Source organism: Streptopelia decaocto, assembly GCF_964273445.1.
Source record: "Streptopelia decaocto genome assembly, chromosome: 16".
Taxonomy (NCBI): Eukaryota; Metazoa; Chordata; class Aves; order Columbiformes; family Columbidae; genus Streptopelia; species Streptopelia decaocto.
Window position 1 is genome coordinate 9,998,078 of NC_138671.1, and position 19,960 is coordinate 10,018,037.

General features: G+C 48.9%; 1 protein-coding gene across 1 annotated transcript in view; it reads left to right on the forward strand.

Moving 5' to 3' along the window:
- Positions 1-19,960, forward strand: part of DNAH9 (dynein axonemal heavy chain 9) — a gene marked incomplete at its 5' end in the record, with an annotated part of 197,270 nt that overhangs the window by 39,427 nt on the left and 137,883 nt on the right. The window contains 13 exons of the mRNA XM_082067422.1: positions 590-715; positions 1,347-1,586; positions 2,655-2,815; positions 3,843-3,999; positions 5,406-5,510; positions 8,158-8,315; positions 9,211-9,349; positions 10,542-10,829; positions 11,305-11,515; positions 13,770-13,897; positions 14,367-14,475; positions 15,149-15,296; positions 16,589-16,763. Coding sequence (XP_081923548.1) covers positions 590-715; positions 1,347-1,586; positions 2,655-2,815; positions 3,843-3,999; positions 5,406-5,510; positions 8,158-8,315; positions 9,211-9,349; positions 10,542-10,829; positions 11,305-11,515; positions 13,770-13,897; positions 14,367-14,475; positions 15,149-15,296; positions 16,589-16,763 — 2,145 coding nt within the window. The remainder of the gene's footprint in view (positions 1-589; positions 716-1,346; positions 1,587-2,654; positions 2,816-3,842; positions 4,000-5,405; positions 5,511-8,157; positions 8,316-9,210; positions 9,350-10,541; positions 10,830-11,304; positions 11,516-13,769; positions 13,898-14,366; positions 14,476-15,148; positions 15,297-16,588; positions 16,764-19,960) is intronic.

Below are 19,960 nucleotides of genomic sequence, written 5' to 3' on the forward strand. Positions count from 1 at the left end.
GAAATTCAGTAGGAATTGTGTTCCCAAGTTTGGCAGCATGTTTCTTCTGCTGCTGGCAGACTGTGCCCACATCCCACCAGGGATCCTGTCGTGGCCTGGAGGTGGAATACACCCAACCAAATTGTTCGTTGGTGGAGTTCGTTTTGGTTCCTCCTGTAGCTAGAGTTCAAGAAAAAATCTGTCTTCTATTCTTGGTGTCTGGAAGTAGATGCTAATCCTACAGTAGCAGAATTAGCCAAATCTACCCAGTCTGAAGGAGGCTGTGAGGTTTGGTTAACTCATAGAATGTCCTGAGCTGGAAGGACCCACCAGGATCATGCACTCCGACTCCTGTCCCTGCAATGACAACCCCACAGTTCACCCCGTGTGTCTCAGGACGTTGTCCAGTCTCTTCTTGAACACTGTCAGGCTGGGGCCGTGACACCTCCCTGGGGAGCCTGTTCAGTGTCCAGCACCTCTGGGTGAAGAACCTTTTCCTCATGTTCAATCTAAAGAGAATTGAGATGCTTGTCTCATTTCCTATCTTCACTAATTACCAAAGGCACTTAAGAAGAGCAAATGTGTTACTGGAATTTAATCTCTTTTCCAGGTTGAAGTCTGGCTCAGGCACGTACTAGACAGCATGAGGGCTACTGTGAGAGATGAGATGACAGAAGCCGTAATGGCTTATGAGGAAAAACCAAGGGAACAATGGCTCTTTGACTATCCTGCCCAGGTATCTGCCACTGCTTCTCACCACCACTCAGGCTGGCTCATGGAAAGGCAGCTCTTGGGTTCCCCATCAGTCCTGCCCTTCCCTTCTTTCAGTAGCTGTAGACAGGGATGTTTTTGGCCTCCACCTTGCTATCCAGGAGAGAGGGAGGTTGAGTTGTCCTTTGTCCTGGCCATCTCCTGATGGAGTTCCCAGGCTGAGCTCCATGCTCTGGTTGGGGCTCTTGGTTGGGTGTCAGAGCCCAGGGGCTTGGGCAGTGCAGTCTGTACAGACAGAGCAGCAAGAGGTGCAGCAGGAAAACAAAGTGGTGAGGCCTGATAAGAGTAAAGAGCCCCTCAGATGCACCTCTGACAACCTCGTGGTCTCCAGCTCTTCCTCCTCTGCTGTGTCAGGCATGTGAAAGGTACTGATTTACTAATAAGTAGCTGCTAAATGTGTCTATCACTGATACGATGTTTTAAACGAATGTCACGGAGCAGATCCTTGTTGTCCTGTCTGCTGTGACTACTGTATGAAAAAATACTTAATTTCATGTCACGGATGTTTCATCCTTGATCTCCCTGTGGATCAGACACTCTTGAACATAAGGAAGCTCTGGTATTTTCCCTGATAGTGAACCAGCCTATTTCCCTAGGTGGCTCTTTGCTGCACCCAGATCTGGTGGACAACCGAGGTTGGGATTGCCTTTGCCAGGGTGGAGGAAGGCTACGAGAATGCGATGAAGGAATATCACAAGAAGCAAGTGACCCAGCTGAACACCCTCGTTACCATGCTGATCGGGCAGCTCTCCAAGGGCGACAGACAGAAAATCATGACCATTTGCACCATTGACGTGCACGCTCGGGACGTGGTGGCAAAGATGATAGCACAGAAGGTTGGTGTTGGCAGTGCAGCACGGTTCTGTGGGGGCTTCAGGGGGCCCAACCACTGGCCATTCAGATCACTGCCAGTCTCAATGGGAGACATATGACTAAATTTATTTCTACAATGTTTGTGGTAAGTGTGCAGAAAGCCCCTGTAAGCCTGCAGAGCTGTGCTGTGTCATGGCCCTGCAACACCAACTTGTAGTTGCTGCAGATTCACACCAGGAGCGAGAGCGTGGCACTGTGTCCTGGTGCAAAGACATGTGCTGGTGGATGATGGTGGTGTGTTGGGAGGCTGCTGGACTCAGTCTCAGTTTTGACTTTAGAAAGTAAGAAAAAGCATTCAAGCTTTGTTCTTTGTAGCCTCCTTGGTCTTGTGTGGGGCCACAGGGATTCCTGTGGGATTCCCTTCTCCTGCAACACCTCTCTCAGGCTGCTCCCCTGTCCCTGACACCATGCCAAGTGTTTAGCCCTGCAGGTGGGTGGGAAGGTGCCCTGAATGTGTTAGGTTGTGGCTCTTCCCTCATCTGTGTCCTCTCAGAGGCAGCCAGGCTCCTCACAGGGTTTCTGTCTTCAAGGCTCAGCTGGGCTCAGTGGTGCCTCAGTCCAGCCTCGGGTGAAGTGATCCATCTGGACCCGCCTGCTGGTTGTGCAGAGGGCGCTAGCCATGACTGTCCTTGTCCACCTGTCCCCAGCCTGTTTCCTTGGTGCTGTCTGCAGCCTCTTCCCTGTCTAGATGGCCTCTGCTCCTTCTCTCACTCTGGTTGCATTATAAGACCCTCTTCATGACTTGCTGCTTCTTAAATCTATTCAGGAGTCTTTTTGTAAGGCTCTTTCTCTTGGCCATTAATTTTTTCCTCTCCCACCAATGTGGTCACTAATTTGGTTCCTCCCCTTTACTGATGGGAGATGGGGAGGTGACATTTCTCACCACATTGCAAGGAGGTGGCCTTCCTCACCACACCTGCCTTGCAGTGAGGACCAGTGAACATTTTATAGCAGTTACTATTTTGGCCCCCGAGTTGCGTGTGTCTGGCATCCCCGGCCTTCCTGTGATGGTGTTTGTGGGTGTGTTGCAGGTGGACAATGCCCAGGCCTTCATTTGGCTGTCACAGCTCCGGCACAGATGGTCAGATGAGGAACGGCACTGCTTTGCCAACATCTGTGACGCCCAGTTCCTGTACTCCTACGAATACCTTGGCAATACCCCTCGGCTTGTGATCACTCCGCTGACCGACAGGTAAGTCTCTGGGACACACCGTTGTAGCTGGGCTTTGCCATGCAGGTAGAGAGAGAGATGCCAACCGAAGATGGATTTAGTTCGGACACACTTGTTCTCTCTCTCCGTGTCCCAGCACTCCAGTGGCCGAGCTCTAACTCTTACCTGGTTTTTGGTCGTACCCTCTGGGGAATTTGTACATCAGATCCCAGGGTGGGATTCAGCTCACACATTAAGACACTTGTGGGTGTCTTCCTGTGCACAAGATGTCCACAGCCCATACGGCTGGTGAGTCTAGAGAGCTTTCATCCCATCTTGAAGCAGACATCTACCCACTTGCCTCAGTGGGGACACCTAGGGTGACTTGAGATACTCTGCATTGTCCCACCTGGCTTCCAGCTGCCAATCCAGAAATGTAAAAGTCTGCTATGGACCCCTTGTCATACCTTTCCACCTTATGTGACATTTCAGCAGCCAAGAGCATCTCAGGTGGCTCTAGTCACCTGTGTTAGTCAGCTGAGTCAAGCCCCCAGGCGTCATCAGGTTTTGTTTGCTATATTGACTACACCTCTGTGGCTTATACAGGTAGTATAGATACTCACATGTGGGCACCTCCCCAGTGTCCATCATCAGCATGATGGAGAAACTTTGGGGCTTGCTGCAGCTTCGAGTTGGGATCATTCATAGGCCACCTGAGCAGGTTTCTGTCAGTGACAGGTCTTCCAGAAAAGCTGTCCTTTTCTCATACTGCCTGAGATGTGCCCAATATCCATGAGTTGTATGAGGATCCAGAGAGAGCACAAGCTGGACATGAAGAGGTTTGGGCAGACCTTGGTGGAAGACGAGTATCTCTTGGAGAAAACAGAGCTGGGCAGAGGTGGTAATTAGTGCCAAGAGGGCTTTCAGCTTAGACATGACCCCTGCTCACGTACAGCTTTTCAGAGGAAAGGCTCTGCTGAGTGCATTGCTCTAGTGCCATTCCCTGCAGCCCAAAGTTGACCTGTTGGACCAAGTCTTTCCTTTTTTCCTTCATCGTTCGCTGTGAAAGATGTTACATCACCCTGACCCAGTCACTGCACCTGACCATGAGCGGAGCACCTGCAGGCCCTGCGGGCACTGGCAAGACGGAGACTACGAAAGACTTGGGGCGAGCCCTGGGCATCATGGTGTATGTGTTTAACTGCTCCGAGCAGATGGACTACAAGGTATGGCTCCCACCTCAGCTGCAGTGCTGTCACATGGGGCTGGGGGTGCTCGGGGCCCGAGCAAACCTGAAGGATGAGAGTAATCCAATGGTACCTGGGGTGCATTAGGAAAAGTATGACCAGCAGGTCAAGGGAGGTTCCTCCCCCTCTGCTCTGCCCTGGTGATGCCACATCTGGAGTTGTGTCCAGTTCTGGGCTCCCCAGTTTAAGAAGGACAAGGAATTACTGGAGAGTCCAGCGGTGGGCTACAAAGATGCTGAGGGGTCTGGAGCATCTTTCTTGTGAGGAAAGGCTGAGAGAGCTGGGGCTGTTGAGCTGGAGAAGAGAAGCTGAGAGGGATCTGATCAATGGGATCAATATCTCAGGGTGGGTGTCAGAGGATGGACCAGACTCTGTTCAGTGGTGCCCAACGCCAGGGTGAGGGGCAACGGGCACAGACTGAAACACAGGAGGCTCCATGTGAACATGAGCAGAAACTTGTTTGCTGGGAGGTGCCAGAGCCTGGCCCAGGCTGCCCAGAGCGGGTGTGGAGTCTCCTTCTCTGAGACATTCAAACCCCCTGGCCCCACCTGTGTGATCTGCTCTGTGACCCTGCGTGAGCAGGGGTTGGACTGGGGGATCTGCAGAGGTCCCTTCAGCCCAACCAGCCTGTGATTCTGTGATCAATCACTTCTCTCCAAATCCCTGCTACACTCCTTTAAGCTGGATGCCTTTTTCTCCTCCTCCCTTTCCTTCTCTAAGATTTGCACAAGGTTCTTCAGGAGGCAGAGACCCAAACTATCTTCTCTGCCTGCTTACACATTTCCCTTCCTTTCTGGAGTTAGATTTCATGTGAAATTCTTCAAAAATGTTAGTCTGTTCAGCTGAGGCCAAGGCTGTGCTGATACTTGGACCCTGGTCGTTTCTTCTCGGCGTGCTCGCAGCCTGGCAGCCCCTGGCATGGGGAGGGACCTGTCCTTGTTTTCTCAGGATCCTCTCCCAGAATAAAACCAAAGCATAGTAAAGCTTCAGCCACTACAGAGCAACTGAATCATTAGGCTGAGTCTTGCTCTCTGCCGGTCTGGCATGGTACAGTGATTTTGGTAGCCTTGGATCATATTTCATTCAGCTTATGGGCTCTCCCAGGAAACGGGGCCATCAGTAATTCAGCACAGGTGACCTTTAAATGCAACTGGTGCACAGATATATGGAGAAAGTGCAATTAGCAGATTAAGTGGCAAGCTGCGCAGAGCTATAAATATTATAATTGAGTTGTGCCTGCTGTTTCCATGCACTTTTCTAAATACCCACAATAGACTGTAAATTGCTATAAATAAACAGGCTGGGAAATAAAATCAATTTTTTGCTGGAGTTGATTCCATTTATGATTTCACTCTTGTAATCTTTGTTTTGTTTTGTTTTTCCAGTCTTGTGGGAATATTTACAAAGGCCTTTCCCAGACGGGAGCCTGGGGCTGTTTTGATGAATTTAACAGGATCTCAGTTGAGGTCCTTTCTGTGGTTGCTGTACAGGTAAGTGGAGAAACACTCATAAATAAATACAAACAGAGCAGAGCCATTCTGCAGCCTTTGGAACAAGGGTAAAAACGGCAATTGCATATTGCTGGTTTCAGTTCTGTGTATAGGCAGGTGTGGGATTATATCTCAAGATTAATCACATGAATATCACAGCACTGCCAAGATGTCGCAGTTACGCGCTGCCAATGTATTTGTCACTTTTCTTCCCCCAGTTACAGCATTTGTGCCGAGGCAATTCTTTGTAGCATCTTTTCCCAGACCGCTGTGCACCATGGCTCTGTACCTGTTCCTCCTCAGGAAGACACTCGTGTCATTAATCTGCTGTGAGATAATTGCAGCACATCATTTCAAGGCGGAGAAGCTGCCTTGACTTGTGGCTGCTCAGTCTGCAATGTAGGGAATAATTTTCACAGAGGGGAAGGGGGGTGTTTGGGGCAGATCCGCTGGACTTCTGGGTGTTCCTTATCACCCCTGGTCAGGCACAGGTTGTGTGTCATACTCAGCAAATGGGAATACATTCAGGATTAATTTTCCTAACCTGTCTCCAAGACTATACAGCTGTGGATTTAGTTCCAGTGTCTGTAATGACAACTCTGCCAAGTGGCTTTGGAAGGTATTCCTGGCCAACTGGCATCATTCCTGAGAGGAATGTGTGCGGCCCCGTGGTGCTCCCAGAAGCCAGTGTCAGCTGGTGACACTCAGGAGCTGGAACCTGCAGCAGATCTGCGGCCCTTGCTGACGTGCTTGCCCAGGGTACCCTGACACCATGGGATTAAACCTGGGACAGAGCTATTGGAGCAGTGCCAAGCTGTGTATAGGTGTCTTCCCTGGCAAATGGTTTCTCATCTCCTCTGTAGTTTAACTGCTCAGTGCATTGTATTGGTGAGTCTTGTGTGAAGCGCAGCAGCATCCCTGGAGAAGGGCTGGAAAGGAGACTGCCCTCCCCATCACGCCAGAGAGTCCCATGCTCTCGTGCTTATATATAATCTGTCGCTTTGCGTCCTCCTTCCCCTCCTCTTACCAGCCCATGAGGAAACCTGGGATTATTTTATACAGGGGAAGCCTTGGGGAGCTTCAGTGCTGAAAACTGAGGTGCCAAAGTGCCCAAGTTCTTCAGGATCCAACTGTCAGCTGAGTGCATGTTTTAGGATCCCAATATCTGATTGAGGTGCTGAATTGTTCCTGGATCCCCTTTTGGGCTCAGTATTATAGAAAGATATAAAGCTCAGAAGTTTCTACGCTTCTGTAAATGTTTCGGTCAAAGACATTGTTCTGAACCCCTCCATGAACTCCTCATTCTTCTCATCTCTTTCACTCATAATTGGTACCTTATGTGACATCCCAAAGAAGCCCCAGGCAGGTACAAGAGTTTATGTATCATTCCCTCTCAATTTCTCTTCCGTCAGGTCCTAGTTTAAAGCTGTCATTGAAAAAAAGTCTTTGAGGATCTTGAAATATAAAGGGAAGCTGAACAAAAGAAGCCCAGGAATGACTCAACTGCTAATGGTTCCCTCGCTCCTGGCTGGAGCGTGGCAGCTGAAGAAAGCGGCACGGCTGTCATTCCATCATGGTGTCTCCTGGCTGCTATTAGGAGTGTTACCATGGCGATGTTTAATTGGCTGTCTTACTCATGCAGCTAATGTCGATATGGTTCCTTACAGGGAAAAATTCGATTAATTGCTTTACTTTGAGATGGCAAACAGCAGTGAGGTTAGAGCGGTGAATAGAGAGAGATTTGCCCCTCGCTGAGGTGCGGTTTGCAGAAAGGTGAACTCTTTGGAAGGTGAGGAATGAGAAGAACAAAGCTGCAATCAGGCAAATATAAAAAGCAATATAATATTAGTGAGTGAAGGTGTCAGGAGAGGTTTTACAGCTTCTGCCTTGTGGTTTTGGTTTTAAATCAAACATCTGATGTCCCAAAATCTTTAAAAGTGATATCAAGTGGTCAGTTTACAACTGAGTTGAGGCCAAGTTTATTGGGAGGTGCTACCCCTTCTGTGGGCCTAGTCAGGGAACAGCGCAGGCACAGGAGGGTTTTGGGATGTCCTGAAGAGCAACGGGGTGTGGGGAGAGGTGAGATGTGTGAAGGGAATAAAGGGCCCATATTGTGTTAGACTTTGGGGAGTGTGTTTGGGTGTTAGCTGTGTTGTGGATACCTGAATGGCCCTGCATCTCTCTCACACATCAGGCCTGTGCTGGGCTGGCTAGTTCAGAGATGATGGAGCCTTTGGTGGTGTTTTTGCTGTGAGATGTGCTGAGCAGTGTCCCACAGGTGATGTCAAAAGCCAAGGTGAATGCAGGCAGTGCTGGGGACATTTCCTGCTCCTGAGTTGCTCTTCCTGACCCATGTTCATCATTGTCTTATGGAGCAAAGGTGTGAAGTCTTGCAACTCCTTTGCACTTCGACTTCCCAGTCTCTTCAGCTCTTTTTTCTGCTTTGCCAGAGTTTGATTGTGATGGGAAATTGATATTGCCATACTGATATACTCCAAACAGTGTATAAAGCTTTATGCTGCCGGTAAAAAATAAAACACTGATTAGCCCCATTTGTCATGATGCCAAGAGTAAGGAAGGAAGCACCGTTGTCTGATGTGTCTTTCATAACTGAACACTGATACTATAGTACTGTCTTGATTTTTAGGTGAAGAGTGTGCAGGATGCAATACGGGAGAAGAAGAAATCCTTCAATTTTCTTGGAGAAGACATCAACTTAGTACCATCAGTAGGCATTTTCATCACCATGAACCCTGGTTACGCAGGGCGAACAGAGCTACCTGAGAATTTAAAAGCTCTCTTCAGGTGAGTCCAGGTCAGGGTTTGTGACCTGGCAGAAATTGTCTTTTGGAACATCCAGGCTTGACTTCATGTCCTTGGGGAATTCACTTGCATAGGGGATTTGCAGGTAGTTTCAGCCTTGCACAACAGGCCTGGGTCTGGGTATGCACAGGCAGGGCAAAGGAGCTCTGTCCCTTGTCACAGAATCCCAGAGTGTCAGGGGTTGGAAGGGCCCTGGAAAGCTCATCCAGTGCAATCCCCCCATGGAGCAGGAACACCCAGATGAGGTTACACAGGAAGGTGTCCAGGCGGGTTGGAATGTCTGCACAGAAGGAGACTCCACAACCTCCCTGGGCAGCCTGGGCCAGGCTCTGCCACCCTCACCATGAAGAAGTTTCTTCTCATATTTAAGTGGAACCTCTTGTGTTCCAGTTTGAACCCATTGCCTTTTGTCCTATCACTGGTTGTCACCGGGAAGAGCCTGGCTCCATCGTCCTGACACTCCCCCTTTCCATATTGATCCCCATGAATGAGTCCCCCCTCAGTCTCCTCCAGCTCCAGAGCCCCAGCTCCCTCAGCCTTTCCTCACATGGGAGATGCTCCACTCCCTTCAGCATCTTGGTGGCTGCGCTGGACTCTCTGCAGCAGTTCCCTGTCCTGCTGGAACTGAGGGGCCACAACTGGACACAATATTCCAGGTGTGGTCTCCCCAGGGCAGAGCAGAGGGGCAGGAGAACCTCTCTGACCTACTGACCACCCCCCTTCTAACCCACCCCAGGTACCATTGGCTTCCTGGCCACAAGGGCCCAGTGCTGGCTCATGGTAACCCTGCTGTCCCCAGGACCCCCAGGTCCCTTTCCCCTTTGACCTGTAGTCAAGTAATACTTGTTCTGCAATCCCTTCTCGCCTGTCGTTTTAGGCCATGTGCTATGGTTGTGCCAGACTTTGAGCTGATCTGTGAAATTATGTTGGTGGCTGAGGGATTCATCGAGGCCCGGGCGTTAGCCAGGAAGTTCATTACTCTGTACCAACTCTGCAAAGAGCTCCTGTCCAAGCAGGTGAGCCTGATTCTGTGGCTGGGTGGTACAATGAATCTCCAAAATCAGCAGAAACATGGCACTCTGCTGCTCAGCTCCATGGCTAATGCTTCACAGCTTCTATTTAATGACTGCATTTGCACTGGCTGCTGGGGGAAGAGAGGGTTTGTGATCATCAGAGCAATACAATTTTCAGACTGCTTTACTAAAGCGTCTGCAGGGACAAAAGCATTTGACCAGCTGCATTAATGGGAGACCTTTCAGTGAGTTTAAATGACACCATGTTTGGGGTAGTATTCAGTGACCTTTTGCTTTCCAGTCTCTTGGTTCCTATTGATTCTCCTGCCTGCAAGAGGTTTATGTTGTCCCTCTCTGAGTTCAGCCTAATGGTTCCAGGTCGTGTTAGAGTCACTGTCAGTGCAAAGCAAATCAGATTTTTCCATGTCATTATTTGCATAGATCAAAGCTGCATGCAGAGGAGAGCTGAATCAGGATTCCCGATGATCGAAACCTGATCTTGGCTGTGCCAGCCTGAGGCTGGGTGGGAGATGCTCTGTCACGGAAACTTGGTGCTGTGCCTTGGAGGGCCTGGTGGAAGCCATGGCCTCCCAGCCTGTCGAGCTGTGCTCTGGAGGTTGTTAACAAGACAGAAATAGAGAGAGTTGTTTGTTGGCTTGAGAGTTCTTCTCATGCCGTTTTGTGGTACTTTTTCAGCAATGTCTTTACTGGCCCCTTACTGATGGACCTCCTCTGAGACCAGACAGGCTTGTCATCTTGTGATGGGCACAGTGGAGAAACTTGGGTCTTTGGGGCCTCATAGTGGACTAATAAACCTTTCACCTTGGTGGCTCCTGCAGATGCAGGGGGCCGGCTGGCCTTGCTTTAGCTACTTTATGATTTAGGTGAAACAAATTGCTTTGGTCTCTGGAGTGCAAATCCTACTGCTGTCTTACCGCCAACTGTGAGCCCATGTGATGGTCTGAACAGCTGAAATATCTGACTCTTTAATACTGTCCCTGACAGGAATCTCACGTACTGAGATGGAAACCAGGTCACTCAGGCTGGAGAAGGTCTCTGGCCACAATGCAAATAACAGATTTAGATGTATTTTCATTGCTTACTAGTCTGGCAGTTTGGGGATGATGGTTCTTGCCCTACATGGTACTGTCTAAGCATAAACTCCTGCCTCCTTTTTCTTCTTCCTCTGGTGTAGGATCACTACGACTGGGGCTTGCGTGCCATCAAATCAGTGCTAGTTGTTGCTGGCTCCCTCAAGCGAGATGACCCAGAGCGACCCGAAGATCAGGTTCTGATGCGCTCTCTTCGTGACTTCAACATCCCCAAGATTGTGACGGATGATGTGCCGGTGTTTATGGGGCTGATTGGGGATCTTTTCCCTGCACTGGATGTGCCTCGGAAGCGTGACCTGAATTTTGAGTCGTTTGTGAGGCAGGCTGTGCTGGACCTCCGGCTGCAGGCTGAAGACAACTTTGTGCTCAAAGTAAGACCAGGCGATCTTCTGCTACACCCACATCGCCATCAAATTGTTTGGGTTTTCTCAAACAGCTTTGGTTCTACAGAGAGAGCTCTGCACAGCATTTCCCTCGCAGGCAGCCCTCGCTGGAGGGCAGTCAGCTGTGCTGGGTCTGAGGCAGTTGCACCTGCCCCTAAAGCCAGCACTGGATCAGTCTCTGGGCTTACAAAGGGGCCAGCTTTTGTAGGCTCATCAAAATGTAGCCCCTGGAGAGCAGAGCCTCATCAGGTGGTGGTTGTCAGATATAAACAGTGCTGGAAGTTTATCTGCAGGCTGAGGATTTCACCCATTGTGATTAGAGTGGCTGGACCAAACTCAAATGTCAAATCTGCTTGTGTCTCAGGGTCACATCTTTCTGAAGAGGTGGCCCAGTGGGGCCAGTTTTATAGATCTGAACTTCAGTTTGGCATCTTTGTCTAAAATTTGGGAGTGTTTTTCTCAGGTGGTGCAGCTGGAGGAGCTGCTGACGGTCCGGCACTCTGTGTTCGTGGTGGGTAATGCAGGCACGGGCAAGTCTCAGGTGATGAGATCCCTGAACAAGACTTACCAGATAATGAAGCGACGTCCTGTCTGGACAGACCTCAACCCCAAGGCAGTCACCAACGATGAGCTCTTTGGCATCATTAACCCAGCAACAAGAGAATGGAAAGATGGTAAATGTCTTTTCATGCCTCAAATATGTAGATAAAGACAGATATTTTTAACGAACTTTCGAGCAGCAGCAGGGTGACTGGTTCTTCATGTGCAGGTCTGAGAGCCCAGGTGCGTGTCTGCTGCCTACAGCCACACGACAGTTTGTTGTTGAAAGGATACACAGGATGTTTTAGCTTTTTGATCTTCAAATGGGAAATATAGCATAAACCTACTTTATCCTATTGTCCTAAGAATAATTTTAATGCCCATTATTACCAACACTTACCAGTTCCTAAATGGGGCAGGCAGTTTTTGTGGGTTGGCTGGACCAGTGATGGAAGAGATGTCCCTCCTGCACTGTGGACCCCAAAAATGTCCCATCCCCAGGTTTTCATTGCTGGTAGCACACACAGCAGCCTTAACGTCTTTTTTTCTGCTCAGTGTGGCTGCCTGATCTCTGTAGCACACCAGCGTTTGCCAAGCTGTTGATCCTGCTTACTCCTGAGGAACATTTCAAACTTGCTGGAAGATTACAGAAAATCTGGAGTGGAAATGTTGGGTTGTGACTAATACATAAAGGCAGCTTTGATTTACGTGTCCAGTGGGTTTCAGAGGTGTGGGGGAGGTGAGGGAAGACGTTACCGTAAATCATCCGCAGCAGGAGATGAGCTGCCACCCACCTCCCCTGGCCCTGCCATGGCCCCTTCCCAACCCCCTGCTTTGCTCCAGTGCCAGGTTAATTTCTTTCTAATTGTAATTAGGGAGCCTAAATCAAAGTGGCAGAGGGACGTGCAGGGTACAGCCTGAACTCTGCAGAGTGGCTGCAGCAGTGGCTGCAGATCGAGGGCAGCGGTGACACCGAACAGCAGGGGGGACATTTTACAGGTGACTGTCCAGTGTTTTCTGGCCTGCGATGGTTTAAATGAAATAGCGGCACTCCTCCCTGAGCTTTCAAGGCAGATATTTTCTGCAGTAACCATTCCTGAAAATGTTGTTTCATGTTGTCAAAGACCAGCAAGGCAATCTTCACCACAGCCTAACAAGAGATGACCTGTTCCCTTACAGATCAGCCCCTTCTTTTCCGCTCCCCAGTTTTATCCTGTCACATTCTCAGAAGTTGAAAAGGTCCTACATGTTAGGTGGTAAAAGGTCCCACGCGGGAATCCCAAAAGTGTTCTTTGCAGAACGAAACTCTTCTTTTAAACCCCAGGAGAGCTGTGTGCTGTGGATGCACAAGGTCAGGACAGAGGCGCTTTCCTCTGCCCGCTGCCGCGGGGTATCCGAGGGAAGCCCTGATGCCCTGGGACAGCAGCTGTTTCTGATGCTAATAATGTCGGAGTGGTTTCCAAGGCGTGTGTCCAACATGTAAGGAACTGACTGGAGGCAGAGGTGGTGAAGTGTTATTTTTGTTGACCCAGTCTTGGGATCACACACCTGTTCCAGGTGAGCCGTTCTGCATTTGCTGAGCACAAGCTATTCAGTCAGATGATGCCACTAGCTGTTCCTGATCTGGATCACAAAGAAATAGCTTGTCCTCGAGAAAAAAGGAAAAAAGAGTTCTTGTCACAATTCACTGGAAGAGAGGCTTTTTTTTAATGTTTGCGTGATGTTTTTTCATGAAGACCAGCATCTCCCGAGGTATTTTCACATGTAGAGGAGAGCGATAGTTTTGTGGAGTTTTCATTTGCTCTGCAGTGCTGCTGCTCTATTCCCAGCCTTCGTGGTCTTCTTAACATTCATTATTTACTCCCCTCGAGACTCTGTATCCTCTCTCTCTCCTTGATTTTACCGACATTTTGTTCTGTCATTCAATGTCACTCTGTGCTTGTTCTCCCCTCAATCTCACTAAAGCCATGACCCAGCGTTTAATGCATCTTGATTGCCCTGATATACTTTGAGCCACAAAAAAAAATATTTGTAAGGATTTCCTAGGCATATTCAGGTGGTTTTCTCTGCATTGTATAATTCATGCTGCCTTTTGCCTTTGTGTAGCTGCTCTACATTTTTCTTATCCCTTATGATTCTCAGTGGGAATGAAGCTCGTGCATAGGTCTGCAATCATTTTCAGTAGTGATAACTGATAACCTTTTTTTTCACTTTACAGCAAACTAGAACCGTATTGTGATATAATAATATTTATGTATAGGTGCGTAGAGTTTTGAATGTTTGAGAGGAAAGCATTAATTAGAGTAATTTTTACTGTGTTGCTGGAGAAAACTGTTAGAGCAGGTGTCAACTTCAGTGTTCATCACCATCTTCCTGTCACCCTCCCAGGCCTGTTTTCATCAATCATGCGAGAGCTGGCCAACATCACGCATGACGGTCCCAAGTGGATGGTATTAGATGGAGATATTGATCCAATGTGGATTGAGTCTCTTAATACTGTGATGGATGATAATAAGGTAATGAATATAAGTTAAAGAAGGAGGTATTCTTTGACTGCATGGCATGGTTCAGCCTAGAAATGCAGATGCTGAAATAACACCGCCTAGAATAATGCAGTTGTGTTTCTTCAGATACACCAAACAATATCACATAAAGAAAATGGTGCATGAGGGAAATAGCTCAAATCATGGCTTGTCATTTCCCTTCCTGGAACTGGGCTCATGAGTAATCACAGATGTCCTGATTGTAACTCCAAGCCCTTCAAAAATAGGGTGGGGTCGTATTTCTACACTTTTTCCCCCACTCTAAGGGAGTGCTGTTCCTTTTGAGTCATGGAAGACAATTCTACTACCTGCTAGAAATCAGCTGCTTTCCCTCAATGAACTGTGCTGGCAGCAACCAAGCTTTTTAGTGCAAAGTTCTGAATGCTTTTCATTCCTGTTCCTGGGGAAGATGTCATTCTGTCTGTCTGTCTGCCCAATGCAGGTGCTGACCCTGGCAAGCAATGAGAGAATCCCTCTGAACCCAACGATGCGGTTGGTGTTTGAGATCAGCCACCTGCGCACAGCCACCCCAGCGACCGTGTCCCGAGCGGGTGAGTCCTGGCCTGAGCTCTGCACTGGGATTTGCCATGGACCCAGGGATCTAGAGCCATTAACCAGTCTTCTGGTGGCCAACTTGGCTCCTGTTGCAAGTACCCAACCTGGGATCACAGCAGCCGTGGGTGGACAGGGCAGGTTCCTGACAGACAAACTGAGGATCCTGACCCCAAATGCACATGTGGAGCTGTCATCATCCTGGAGATTTACCCAGAGCGCTCTGACTGTTGGTGGGTGATCATGGCTTCAGCGTTGCTGAGTGCTCCTGTTGTGCAAAGCCCTTTGGATGGACTTTATGAGGAGAAGGACAGTATCTGTCCCAAAGAGCCCTTGATCTTCTGGAGAAGTGCATGAAGTATGGGAGAAGGAGGTGTCCCCTAGTTTTACACATGGGGAAATGGGGCCCAGAGCAATGAAACAACTCAGGCAAGACAATGTTCTGAATTTAGGGCAAGGTCATGAAAAGTGCCATGGTTTCCAGGGTTAAGTCTCTTCACTGTTCATGTTTCTACTCTGCAGTGGGGCAGGAAAAGGGGGCAGGTAATGGGGTGTCCCGTCATATTTGATAGGGTTTTAGTTGTGTGAAAGTACCTGGTAAATTCTGCTGGAAGAAAGGAACAGTTTCTGCTGTGTCTTTACTACATGTTCTCTCTTACCCTGGGCCTGAAGGGATCCTGTACATCAACCCATCGGATCTGGGCTGGAATCCCCCAGTGAGCAGCTGGATCGACAGGCGAGAGATCCAGTCTGAAAGAGCCAACCTGACCATTTTGTTTGATAAGTACCTGCCCATTTGCCTGGACACCCTCAGAACAAGGTACCGTCTGATGAGTGATTATATCACCCATGGTGAGGGTGTGGGGACACCTGCCACTGTCCAGCCCAGCTGTGCTGCGCTGGGTTGTGCTGCACATGATCCTCCTTGCCCTTGGAAGCCCTGAGCAGCATTGGCTTAAGCTCAGAGAAACAACAGGGTGAGGTGGGCAAAGTGACGCTCCTGCCTGTATTGTGTTGATCAGATCTGGTTTTCATCTGATTTTGATTTGATTTTTCCTATATTTCCTGTATCAACTCTCTATCTCTTGGAAAATTATTCCAGGAGATCCCAAAGAGAAAGTTTTTCAGCCTCCTGATGTGTCAGGCTAGACCTGAGCCCACTCCACAAGTTATTTCTCATTAAGAACTTCGGTATTTGGAAGGGTCCTGGTGCTTCTTGGCTTGATTTGGCTTTAAAGCAGTGTCCACAGGGAAGTCGTGTGGTTCTTGCTTATCATCATGTGAGACCATTCTCTTACTTGTAGTGTGGTGAGGACTGGCCAAAGCAGAGTCTCAAAAAACCTAAGGGAGCATCTCCCATCCTCTACTTGCTTCCTATAGTTGCACTTTCCTTTAAAAACAAAAGAAAAATCAGTGAGCATGGGAGTTGTCAGGCAGAATGGGGATGTGTCAGAAGGGTCTGGAAGCAGGAGTTAAACATTGTTCTAGGGAGCTTCTCTCTGTGGGACCAAGTTGGTTTTGACTGTTGGTAGCAAAGTCAATCGGACGTTTCCCATTCTATTTGCTGAACATTGTCTCAGACCGTGAAATCCACGGGATTAGCTGCAGGCAACCCTGAGCTGAGTGTTTTGGTAGCTTGCTTAATTCAGAAATCGTAGAACCAACCTTTCAAATAGCTATAATTACTTTATGGAGGACTTCAGTGCAGCTACAATATTAGTTTGGAATTCTGTAAGTGTAGCTTAAATGAATGTAAAATGGCAAGATGAAAGGGTTTATTTTATTATTCCTCTATTTGACCGCTTTTGAACTCATCGTGCTCGCAGGAAATCATTGCCTTTAGCAAGTCTTCCATTCTGCTTCTTTCAAGAGGATCAAAGTTTTAAAATGCTTGAAACTTCTGATTATTGTTATTACTTGTATGTGTGCCGGTGCCAGCGTGTCTGAGTGTGAGAACGGGTGTTCTCTTTATTGTACTTGGGAATAAGACACGTACTGCTGACAAGTAGAATGCCAGTATTCTGAAAGAGCCTTTCTAGTCTTCCTGGGTTGTGAGGGACTGTATTGCTGGACCCAAATGTATTTCCCATGCTTTCAATTTCCATCCCCTAGATTTAAGAAGATTATTCCCATTCCTGAACAGAGTATGGTTCAGATGTTGTGCTACCTCCTTGAATGTCTCCTGGCAGAGGAGAACACACCTCCCGACTGTCCCAAGGAGCTTTATGAACTTTACTTTGTCTTTGCTGCTGTCTGGGCCTTTGGTGGATCAATGTTTCGAGATCAGGTAAGACGGAAGATGCCTCTTCACCATCTTTCACACAGTTTGTTTGTGTGGTTTTGGTTTGGTTTGGTTTCTTCATACTTTCCAAAACATAGTGCTATGTCAGTAATGCTGTTTTACTGGGGCTCTCATATAGGTGATAATAAACTGGAAACACAACAATTCCTTTTGTGTAAGGCCTCATTATCCAGGGTGTAACACCACAGGAGAACAGCTCAGGGGTCAGTGATAAAGATGGAGGGATGTTTGCTTATGCAGATGCATTTCACTGAGGAGAAACATGAGGTTCACTTATCACAGTATCACAGTATGTTTGGGATTGGAAGGGACTTCAAAAAATCATCTAGTCCAATCCCCCTGCTGGAGCAGGAACACCTAGGTGAGGTCGCACAGGAACATGTCCAGGCGGGTTTTGAATGTCTGCAGAGAAGGAGACTCTGCAACCTCCCTGGGCAGCCTGGGCCAGGCTCTGCCACCCTCACTGAGAAGACGTTTTTTCTCAAATTTAAGTGGAACCTCTTGTGTTCCAGCTTGATCCCATTACCCCTTGTCCTATCATTGTTTGCCACTGAGAAGAGCCTGGCTCTGTCCTCGTGGCACTCACCCTTTCCATATATTTATAAGCATTAATAAGGTCACCCCTCAGTCTCCTCTTGTCCAAACTAAAGAGACCAGCTCCCTCAGCCTTTCTTCATATCAAATTAAGACTGATTTATCAGATGGATGTGTCAGTGGAGCAGTCTTTCAGCCTTCTGACTGCACAGGTAGACGTGATACCTAACGCAAACCAGCCGGTGTTTTGTCAGCACTGGCTTTTATTAAACATGGGAGGATGTCAAGAATTGGCTGTCCTCAAGTTCTGATAGAAGCACATAAGAAAGAGGGGTAGTCGGCAGGGCAGGGTGGACTTTGGGGATTATGTGATTCCATTTCAGTGGAAGTAGACGGTGGCTTTGCTCTTTGAAATACTCGTTCCTGTTGACAAGGTTGAGGTTGGTGGCTGTAGGCCGGGCAGCGAGCTGTTGGGTGGTGTCTGGCATGAGCTGCTGGGCTTAGTCAAGCCGTTGGTGGATGGGTGTCGACAGCCAAGGCTGTAATGCTGGAGGGAACAATCTAGAGACCCAGATCTTCTTTGGCCAGGAGGATTAATCAGGTTGTGGATCCCTAGTGCTGTCTCTGACATTCAAAGTACACTCATGTCCGAGAGGCAGAGGAAGGCAGGGCGCTGCTTTCCCTGCCGCTTCCCACAGTACATCTGTCCTATGGACTAATTGCAGCTGTCAGCCTCTGAATCCATCAGCTTGTATTAGACAAGGTGGGTGTGATCTCTTGCCTGAGTAATAAAACTGAGTTTTTTCAAGGTCATCATTTCATACTGCACATTTTCAGCCCCATTTCAGGTGCTGGTCCTTAAAACATGGGAGAAGCACAGACAATTCCAGCTGAAACACAACTGCTTTGGTGGGAGCTGTAGCACACGAACAACAGGGATCTCGGGAAGGATCTTCTCCAGATTCACCTGGGGAAGCGGAGTTGTTCTGCTGCCTCTGGGCCTCCCTGTTCTGTGTCTCTCCCAGATGTCATTGCACAGGAGAGGAAAAATGGGCATTTCCTTTCACCCCCGTGCCCGGTTCTGCCCCATTTCCTGGCCGCTTGGCTCAGCTCGACACAGCAGGGCTGTCTCTTGATTTCCAAGTGCTTGGAGAAGCTGCTGCTGTTTTACAGCGTCCAGCTCTTAACAGTGATAATGGACAAGAAGACAGCGGGCTGTGTGTCAGAGCCCTGCTGCCAGCGCTGCTGATGTGGAGGCCGCCCTGAGCTCTGTTCCATGGTTTCGTACCTGTGCTTGCAGGACGTCTTTCCACCCTCTCTTGGTGTTGCTGTTTGCAGGCTGACATCTGTACAAACTGGAGATTTTTAATGTGACTGGTTCAGAGGCAGGCAGGAGAAATGTGAGGCACTTCTAAAAGGGTCTAAGAGCACATGTAGCACCTGAAGGCCAGAATTTTATTATCAGGTTTTCAGCAAGTGGCGCAAGGATCACTACGAGTAGTGCAGAACCCGCTAGAGGTGTTTGCTCTGGTTCTGCCCAGTCTCTCTTTGCAGAATCCCAGACTGTTTGGGGTTGAAGGGACCTCTGCAGATCCCCCAGTGCAACCCCTGCTCACGCAGGGTCACAGAGCAGATCACACAGGTGGGTCCAGGGGGTTTGAATGTCTCAGAGAAGGAGACTCCACACCCGCTCTGGGCAGCCTGGGCCAGGCTCTGGCACCTCCCAGCAAACAAGTTTCTCCTCCTGTTCACATGGAGCCTCCTGTGTTTCAGTCTGTGCCCGTTGCCCCTCACCCTGGCGTTGGGCACCACTGAACAGAGTCTGGTCCATCCTCTGACACCCACCCTGAGATATTGATCTCATTGATCAGATCCCTCTCAGCTTCTGTTCTCCAGCTCAACAGCCCCAGATCTCTCAGCTTTTCCTCAGAAGAAAAATGCTCCAGACCCCTCAGCATCTTTGTGTGCCTCTGATGGACTCCCTCCAGTAATTCCTTGTTTTTCTTAAACTGGGGAGTCCAGAACGGGACACAACTCCATATGTGGCATCACCAGGGCAGAGCAGAGTGGGAGGAACAACCTCCCCTGACCTGCTGGTCATACTTTTCCTAATGCACCCCAGGTGCCATCGACCTTCTTGGCCACAGGGGCACACCTACTCTTGGGTGGTTGCATCCCCTAGTCAGAGGACGCCTTATCCTCAGCTCTGATGTGTGTAGTCCTGATGTGTGGGTCTGCCCACACTGCACTGCTGTCAAGGGCTTGGAGATCCATGTCTGATCTCTGGTGGGCTTGTGTCAAACTCTGTGTCGTCTGGACTATGTGGGAGGTCTCTCCATGGATGTAACACCAGACACCCCTCCCCAGCTCGGATGGAGGCACTGCCGTTCTCAAAGGCTGCTCAAGTGCTCACAGGGGTCTCTTTGTGTGTTTTCCATGTACCTTAATGCCAGACGTACACTGTCTGCTGGTCTCTTCACATTTTCTCCATGCCAAGGATCAGATGCTTCAGGAAGTGCTGAACAACACAGCTCGAGCTCAGCTGTGTGCTCACTTGGTGCCATCGTACCTTGTGGCCACTGAATGACCTGTGCGAGACCAGCTTCCTTGGTCCTTGTGGAGCCTCCATGTCCCATGTGCCAGCTGGG